The sequence below is a fragment of the Pan troglodytes genome, chromosome 1 (genome assembly GCF_028858775.2).
Source record: "Pan troglodytes isolate AG18354 chromosome 1, NHGRI_mPanTro3-v2.0_pri, whole genome shotgun sequence".
Taxonomy (NCBI): domain Eukaryota; kingdom Metazoa; phylum Chordata; class Mammalia; order Primates; family Hominidae; genus Pan; species Pan troglodytes.
The window spans coordinates 218,095,393-218,104,375 of record NC_072398.2 but is presented as its reverse complement, the minus strand read 5'-3'; the positions used below and the strand labels follow the sequence as shown (position 1 = coordinate 218,104,375).

General features: G+C 48.1%; 1 protein-coding gene across 1 annotated transcript; it reads left to right on the top strand.

Moving 5' to 3' along the window:
* The first annotated feature begins 1,378 nt into the window (after positions 1–1,378).
* LOC746419 (PRAME family member 15) lies at positions 1,379–5,560 on the top strand. The gene is made up of 3 exons (XM_054679521.1): positions 1,379–1,686; positions 2,352–2,933; positions 4,681–5,560. Exons 1-3 carry the CDS (start codon positions 1,394–1,396, stop codon positions 5,240–5,242), a joined length of 1,437 nt encoding a protein of 478 aa, XP_054535496.1. The 5' UTR covers positions 1,379–1,393; the 3' UTR covers positions 5,243–5,560.
* The last annotated feature ends 3,423 nt before the right edge of the window (positions 5,561–8,983 follow it).

Genomic DNA, 8,983 nt, shown 5'->3' with positions numbered 1-8,983 from the left:
GAAAGCCAGAAATCCAATCAGGACTAACTGGGTAGAGATTAAGAAGTCTAGTCAAATGTAGCTCTCTCTGTCTCTCTGTTCAATCTAGCCTATTTCCCAGGCTGGAGTGGAGTGGTATAATGTCAGCTCACTGCAACTTCTGCCTCTTGGGTTCAAGCGATCCTCCAACCTCAGCCTCCCTAGTAGCTTGGACTACAGGTGCAAACCACTGCACCTGGCTAATTTTTGCTGTCTTAGTAGAGGCAGGGTTTTACCATGTTGGCCAGGCTCATCTTGAACTCCTGATCTCAGATGATCCACCTGCCTTGGCCTCACAAAATGCTCAGATTACAGGTGTGAGTCACTGCACCCTGCCAAAGTGGTTCAGTTTGAATATGTGTAAGAGGTGTGCATTGGAAACGTCTATCTTGCGAGTGATGCATAACAGTGTCACATAGCTTTCAAAGCTTCTCACTGAAATTTTCAATAATAAGGCTGGGGCGGAGGCTCACACCTATAATCCCAGTATGTTGGGAGGCCAAGGGGGGTGGATTGCTTGAGACTAGGAGTTCAAGACCAGCTTGGACAACATAGCGAAATCCACTGTCTTTACAAAGTCAAAAAATAAAAGATGAGCTGGGTGTGGTGATGCATAACTGTGGTCCCAGCTACTTAGGAGGCTGTGGGGGAAGAATCCTTTGAGCTGGAAGGTCAAGGCTGCACTGAGCTGAGATCCCACCACTACCCTCCAGGCTGGGTGACAGAGCAAGACCCTGTCAGAAAGAGAGTGAGAGAGGGAGAGAGAGAAAGAGAGAGAGAATGAGAGAAGGGAGGCAGGGAAAGAAGACAAGAAAGAAAGAAGGGAGAGAGAGTGGGAAAGAAAGAAAGAAGGGAGGGAGAGAGGGAAAGAAGGAAAGAAGAAAGAGAGAGAAAGAGAAAGCAAGCTTAAATAATGAAAAGAAAACAAATAGAACCTATTCTAGGGATGCCCCATGAATGTTCCCAACAAGCTTATTTGTAGGAACTGAAAATGTGGGCATGTAGGCTTGTGACACTCCCATTCCCATTGTTTTAGAACCTTGAGTAATTAGTAATTTCCCCCAATGGTAGAAGGGGTTCGCTTTCAGGTTCCTCCACACTCACTAGTCACTGGATGGAACACTGGATAGAAAGGAAGGGCTAGTGGTGGCCCTGCTTCCTCACTGCTTGGGAGACGCTCGTGCTGATGCAGCAGAGGCAGAATGCTGGCTTAATGGCCACTGAGTACAGAGTAGAATTGGAGTAAACTGAGGGCTCTTTCACCATTGCCAGAGCAGTGACTTTTGCCATAGGAGAAGATGAGATTGCATGGGCTTGGCCTGAGAGTGATGCCTTTTCTCTGGGTTTGTCCTCTGGAAGTTTTCCCTGCAGATTCATGAAGATGAGCATCCGGACTCCACCCAGACTCCTGGAGCTTGCGGGGCGGAGCCTGCTGAAGGACCAAGCCTTGGCCATCTCCACCCTGCAGGAGCTGCCCATGGAACTTTTCCCCCCACTGTTCATGGAGGCCTTCAGCAGGAGACGCTGTGAGGCCCTGAAGCTGATGGTGCAGGCCTGGCCCTTCCGCCGCCTCCCTCTGAGGCCTCTGATAAAGATGCCTTGTCTGGAGGCATTCCAAGCTGTGCTGGATGGGCTTGATGCACTGCTTACCCAAGGGGTTCATCCCAGGTGAGGTGGCCCAGGTGGGCTGGTGGGGAGGGCCCAGGTGTCCAACAGAAGGAACAACTGGGTCATGAGAAGTGAGGAGGCCCAAGGGGGTATGGTGGTGGTGAGGAAGCTGAGAGGACTTGGTCATTCACCAACTCCTCAGGGAAAGCACTGCTCACCATGCCAGGTCCATGGAGGTAACAGGAACCTCTCCTCTAATGGCACTGAAAGGCACCATGAAAAGTGAGAACTGGGCCAGGCACGGTGGCTCACAGTGTAATCCCAGCACATTGGGAGGCTGAGGTCAAGAGTTGGAGGCCAGCCTGTCCAACATGGCAAACCCCAACTCTACTAAAAATACTAAAATTAGCTGGGCATGGTGGTGGGTTCCTGTAATCCCAGCTACTTGTGAGGTTGAGGCAGGAGAATCATTTGAACCCGGGAAGCAGAGGTTGCAGTGAGGTGACCTCACACCACTGCACTCCAGCCTGGGCGAAAAAGGGAGACTTGGTCTCAAAAAAAAAAAAAAAATGTGGAAGTGGGCAGGATCCAAGGGGAAAACAGGGTGAAGAAAAGTCAGAGAGAGGGACAAGAAGCAGGGAGAGGAGGAGCTGCTATCCAGGATGTGGAGTTTAAGTTCAGAAATGAGTTCTGAAATTCTCAGTCTCACCTCTATTTTCCCACAGGAGATGGAAACTTCAAGTGCTGGATTTACAGGATGTCTGTGAGAACTTCTGGATGGTTTGGTCTGAAGCTATGGCCCACGGGTGCTTCCTCAATGCCAAGAGGAACAAAAAAACAGTGCAGGACTGTCCAAGGATGAGAGGACAGCAGCCCTTGACTGTGTTCATAGAACTTTGGCTCAAGAACAGGACTCTGGATGAATACCTCACCTACCTCCTTCTATGGGTCAAGCAGAGGAAAGATTTACTACACCTGTGCTGTAAGAAGCTGAAAATTTTGGGAATGCCCTTCCACAATATCAGAAGCATCCTGAAAATGGTGAACCTAGACTGTATCCAGGAGGTGGAAGTGAATTGCAAGTGGATACTGCCCATCCTGACACAGTTTACCCCATACCTGGGCCACATGAGGAATCTTCAGAAGCTCGTTCTCTCCCACATGGATGTCTCTCGCTACGTTTCCCCAGAGCAGAAGAAGGAGATTGTTACCCAGTTCACCACTCAGTTCCTCAAGCTGTGCTGCCTCCAAAAGCTTTATATGAACTCTGTTTCTTTCCTCGAAGGCCACCTGGACCAGCTGCTCAGGTGAGGGAGGGTGATGAGCTTTGTCTGCAGACCACAGCAGAGCCTGTTACACTAAACACTAGTGGGCCTCTACTGTGAGCCAGCCTATGAGGATGTAACAGTGAAGGGGACACTAGAATGTCCATGCATTGTCCTGTTGGCGGCCCTGTCCTGAAATGGGTATCATGCAACCCTCCCAATAGAGGCAGAGGGATCAGCTAGGGGAGATGCTATAGAGAGGCTGCCATGCTGGGAAGCTAGCTACTGGGGGTTCAGATCTAGTGAGGGTGCCTTTCTGAATTCTTCCTGAGGACGTGTGTCTAAGTGAAGATGAGGAAAAATAGGCCAGGGGCGGTGGCTCATGCCTGTAATCCTATCACTTTGGGAGTCTGAGGCAAGAGGATAACTTGAGCCTAGGAGTTTAAGACCAGTCTGGGTAACATCCCAAGACCCCTGTCAGAAATGAATAAATAAAAGTAAAAACAAACAAGATAACTTTTTTTTTCTGAGATGGATTTTCACTTTGATTGTCCAGGCTAGAGTGCACTTGTGACATCTCAGCTCGCAGCAACTTCTGCCTCCCAGGTTCAGGCGATTCTCCTGCCTCAGCTTCCTGAGTACCTGGGATTACAGGCGTGGGCCACCACACCTGGCTAATTTTTATATTTTAAGTAGAGACAGGGTTTCACCATGTTGGCCAGGTTATTCTCCAACTCCTGACTTCAGGTGATTCACCCACCTTGGACTCCCAAAGTGCTGGGATTATAGGCGAGAGGTACCACGCCCAGCCAACAAGATAATTTTTAAGAAGATGATGGGAAGTAGGGAAGTGAAGTGGGCACTGAAGAGGGGAATGCTCAGCAAACCTGCACATGTCAGAAAATCAGCTTTGTGCCCCACAGTTTCGTGAACAAGAATGATCCCATCTCTAATTCCCTGTTGTAAAAGTTTCTTTTGAGCTCCAGGTAAATTAATTACCTAGGAAATGCATGATTCTGAAACAGAGGGTCAGGGAGCAGGCACAAAGAATGGTGAAAGTGATAGATGGTTTGCTGATGATACAGGCGTGTCAGGGACGCCTGCAGCCTGCCCACCCCAGCTGATGTTGCAGGATCCTGTCTGGGTTTGTCCTTTATGCCTGAATCTCCACTGGGCTCCTGTAGCCCAGGGATGTGGTTTTCTGCCTGACAGATGAGGAAAGGGAGCTTCAGGGATTCTGAGAACTTGATCCATTCCTATAAATGATGGTGAAATGACTCAGCCTCAAATGGAATTATTTTTCTCTTTTTTTTTTTTTAAATACAGAGTCTCGCTCTGTCACCCAGGCTGGAGTGTAGTGACATGATCTCTGCTCACTGCAACCTCTACCTCCTGGGTTCAAGCAATTATCCTGCCTCAGCTTCACAAGTAGCTGGAATTGCAGGCGCCTGCCACAACACCTGGCTAATTTTTGGATTTTTGGCGGAGAGGAGGTTTTGCCATGATCAGCAGGCTGGTCTCAAACTCCTGATCTCAAGGAATCCACCTGTCTCAGCCTCCCAAAGTTCTGGGATTACAGGTGTGAGTTACTGCGCCAGGCCTAAAGTGGAATTGACCTCAGTGGCAAAGGTCTTCATCACGCTGCTTCCTAAGTGTTGACCATCAGACAATCAGAATGACCCTGGGCTTGGGTAAAATGGTCTCCATCCATTACCTTGAAGTCATTCCCCACCACCCTCCACTCACCCCTATGATTCCCCAGAATTAACTTCTTGCTCTCTCTCCGCAGCTGTCTGAAGACCTCGTTAAAGATCCTCGCAATAACTAACTGTGCGCTTTTGGAATCAGACTTGAAGCATCTATCCCAGTGCCCGAGCATCAGTCAACTAAAGACCCTGGACCTGAATGGCATCAGACTGACCAATTACAGTCTTGTGCCTCTCCAAATTCTCCTAGAAAAAGTTGCAGCCACCCTTGAGTACCTGGATTTAGATGACTGTGGCATCGTAGACTCCCAAGTCAACACCATCCTGCCTGCCTTGAGCCACTGCTTTGAGCTCAACACCTTCAGCTTCTGTGGAAATCCCATCTGCATGGCAACCCTGGAGAACCTGCTGAGCCACACAATCATACTCAGAAAGTTATGCCTGGAGCTGTATCCTGCCCCGCGGGAGAGTTATGATGCTGATGGTACTCTCTGCTGGAGCAGATTTGCCCAACTTAGGGCTGAGCTGATGAAGAGAGTGAGGGACTTAAGGCACCCCAAGAGGATCTTGTTCTGTACTGACTACTGCCCTGACTGTGGCAACAGGTCATTTTATGACCTGGAGGCAGATCAATGCTGCTGTTGAATGCCTGCCTATTTGGGTGGATATGTCAAACGCTTTCTTCTGGACACTTGGAAACTAAAACCTAGGTCTTAGGTACATCCTATAGGGAGCACAGAACCCATCGTTTCACACATGGGCTCTGAAAGTGGGAAAGGAAAGCTGATCAAGCAGAGGCCGGACTTGCGGGAAATGTTGCCATGGATTCGATGGGACTTTGGGGACCTGTGTCCTGTAGAGTCGAAAATGGGAATCTGAATGTGTAGAGTGGAGGCTTGAGAATACTTGAGGGAGTTACTCTTGCATGCATGGTTGTAAAGAAACAATCAGAAATAAAGGAAAACTGAGCAGAATCTGTCTGGTGCCCTCTATTATTAAGTAACCTGTTTTCCAGTTTAAGCCTCAGGAATCTTCAGTTATTGATGGAAAAAACAAAAGGCACTGACTGAGTTGTCCAATCAATAAGATGCAGCCCAAGAAAATCAAGGCATTTAAATGAAATTTGGTTATTGTAATCAGTTTCCTCCCATTCTTTTATTTGAAACAGAGTTTCACTCTTGTTGGCCAGCATGGAGTTTAGAGTGCAATGGTGCCATCTCAGCTGACTGCAACCTCCACCTGGGGTTTAAATGATTCTCCTGCCTCAGCCTCCCAAGTAGCTGGGATTACAGGCATGCACCACCATGCCCAGCTAATTTGTGTATGTTTAGTAGCGACAGGGTTTCCTCACTATGTTGGTCAGGCTGGTCTCAAACTCCTGACTTTGGGTGATTCACGCAAGTAGGCCTACCAAAGTGCTGGGATTACAGGTGTGAGCCACTGTGTCAGGCTTTTTTGTTTTGTTTTGTTTTTTAGAGGTCTCCTGTCACTCAGGCTAGAGTGCGGTGGCACAATCATAGCTCACTGCAGCCTCAATTTCCTGGGTTCAAGTGATCCTCCCACCTCAGCCTCCTGAGGAGCTAGGACTACAGGCGTGTGAGCCACCTCGCCTGTATGCTTGTTTTTTTATGTGGTGACAAGGTCTCGCTGTCTTGCCCAGGCTGATCTGGAACTCCTGAGCTTGTGATTCTCCTGCCTTGGCCTCCCAAAATGCAGGGAGTATAGGCGTGGACCACCACGCTTGGCTTGGCCTCCTCCAGTTCTTCACTTCTTTAGATGTCTGTTAATTCCTTGTTAGTTTCTGTGGCTGTTCAGTGGGTTAATACACACTAGGTGGACACCAAGGGCCTGGAACGTTACTGGGCAAGAACAGTGAGCCAATCCACACGGAAAGCACCTTCTTCTCAGGGTCTTTCACCGCTAGCCAGATGCCGAGACCCTGCCCACTCCCTGTGAGTCTCCACATGCTTCCAGAAGCCTTAGTTGGTGGACGTCAGCTTCACTGCACAAGGAGCCACTCTCTTCCCGCTGCCCTGGAAGGGGATGTCCATATTGTGTATTAGCTGGAGCCTCTGGGCAGCACCAACCCTTGCTTTTTCCCCTGATGACTAGCAGCCCTTCTTGAATTAAACTGGTTGTAGCCAGTAAAGACAGCCACATTCCCTTTAAGTAAAATACTAAAACTATACAGGTATGTAACACTTTTTAAATATTTCCATCTGTCATTTAAAAAAGTTACTTCTTATTAGGGAGCTAGGTCAGATCGATGAGAGATTTTCTCATAACAACTCCCCTCTCTCCCTATCAAGGAAGAGACTAGTGCAGGGTGTTCTGGAATCTCACATCATCAAAGGGTGGATAACGATCAAGGGCCTGTGGGTGATGAGTGACCTTCCCTGTGCTGAGGAAGCCTGCATAATGGGCACCCAAGTGAAGGATCCTGCTGAGGATTCAGGGGCTGGTATTGCTGTCAGGGATCTTAGCCAAGAGCCTCAGGTCCCTGTAAAATGAGGATGATGATGTCCAACAGCTTATAGGACCCTGGAAGGATCCAATGAGATGGTTCATGTTTAGGGCTTGGCATGGGGACTGGCACACAGTTAGATGAATACATCTTGTTCTTTTTTCTCTTCTCAGCAGAAGTCCCAGCCATTTTCATCTTTCAATCTCACCTCCTTTTCCTGATAACAGGGAGGCAACAAGAACCCAGGGCATGCAATGGGGCTCATCTTCTACTCTCTGCCACAACTTCATCATGACTCCCCCAAACAGCAGAGCCCCAGGAGCCAGCAGGGGGCAGGGTGGGCATTTCTGGACTGGATTCATTCCTAAGAAGAGTAAAATGTCCAATCCATAGGTCTCGGGTGCCATCTGCTGGTAGATCAGACCAGATGGTGTAATTTAATGTTGCAAGGATTATATTATATGGTATTTTTAAAAATTTACTATTATGAGCCAGGAGCGGTGGCTCATGTCTGTAATCCCACCACTTTGGGAGGCTGAGGCTATTGTCATGGCCAGGCTTGGTGTCTCACACCTGTAATCCCAGCATTTTGGGAGGCTGAGGTGGGCAGATCGCTTCAGGTCAGGATTTTGAGACCAGGCTGGCCAACATGGTGAAACCCCGTCTCTACTCAAAATACAAAAAAATTGCTGGGCGTGGTGGCATTCGCCTGTAATCCCAGGTATTCAGGAGACTGAGGCAGGACAATCGCTTGAACCCGGGAGGCGAAGATTGCAGTGAGCTGTGATCGCACCAGTGCACTCCAGCCTGGGAGACAGAGCAAGAAAAGAAAATTTACTATAATGTAAATACTAGTTGAGTATAAATATTTGTGTTGTAATTTACGTATATGAAAGATATAAAACTTTTAAAGAATGCAATGTGATATTTTAAGAATGGTTAATGGCCAGGCGTGGTGGCTCATGCCTGTAATCCCAGCACTTTGGCAGGCCGAGGCAGGCAGATCACGAGGTCAGGAATTTGAGACCAGCCTGGCCAATGTGGTAAAAACCCGTCTCTACTAAAAATACAAAAAATTAGCCTGGGGTGGTGACGGGCCCCTGTAATCCCAGATAGTCAGGAGGCTGAGGCAAGAGAATCTCTTGAACCCAGGAGCAAATGCTGTTGACCACGTGATGCATGGAAACGTTTGTCATGGGTATAGCCACTGAATTGCTAACTTGGGGACGTCAACATTAGCTCACTACCAATAATATAAATAAATTGGATTATGGAAAAAATTGCCTTTGTGATACCATATCCATGTGTGTCATGAGAGTCCAGCAATTGGCCCGGTGTGGTGGCTCACGTCTGTAATCCCAGCACTTTGGGAGACTGAGGCGCATGGATCACTTCAGGTCAGGAGTTCGAGACCAGTCTGGGCCACATGGTGAAACTCTGTATCTATTAAAAACACAAAAATTCCCACCTATGAGTGAGAACATGCGGTGTTTTTTTTTTTTTGTCCTTGTGATAGGGTGGGAATTGAACAATGAGAACACATGGACACAGGAAGAGGAACATCACACCCTGGGGCCTGTTGTGTGGGGAGTGGGGAGGGATAGCATTTGGTGAGATACCTAATGTTAAATGACAAGTTACTGGGGGCAGCACACCAACATGGCACATGTATACATGTGTAACTAACCTGCACGTTGTGCACATGTACCCTAAAACTTAAAGTATAATAAAAACAAATACAAAAATTAACTGGGCGTGGTGGCACGTATCATCCCAACTACTGGGGAGGCCGAGGGAGGAGAATTGCTTGAACCCAGGAGGTGGAGGTTATAGTGATCAAAGATCGTGCCACTGCACTCCAGCCTGGGCAACAGAGTGAGATGCCATATCAAAAAAAAAAAAAAAAAAAAAAAGAGAGAGAG

Excerpts from the sequence above, each read along its gene's own strand:
- LOC746419 (XM_054679521.1), top strand. The coding sequence starts at position 1,394 with ATGAAGATGAGCATCCGGACTCCACCCAGACTCCTGGAGCTTGCGGGG. Across the intron at positions 1,687-2,351 it reads ACCCAAGGGGTTCATCCCAG|GAGATGGAAACTTCAAGTGC; the intron begins GTGAGGTGGCCC and ends ATTTTCCCACAG. Across the intron at positions 2,934-4,680 it reads CACCTGGACCAGCTGCTCAG|CTGTCTGAAGACCTCGTTAA; the intron begins GTGAGGGAGGGT and ends CTCTCTCCGCAG.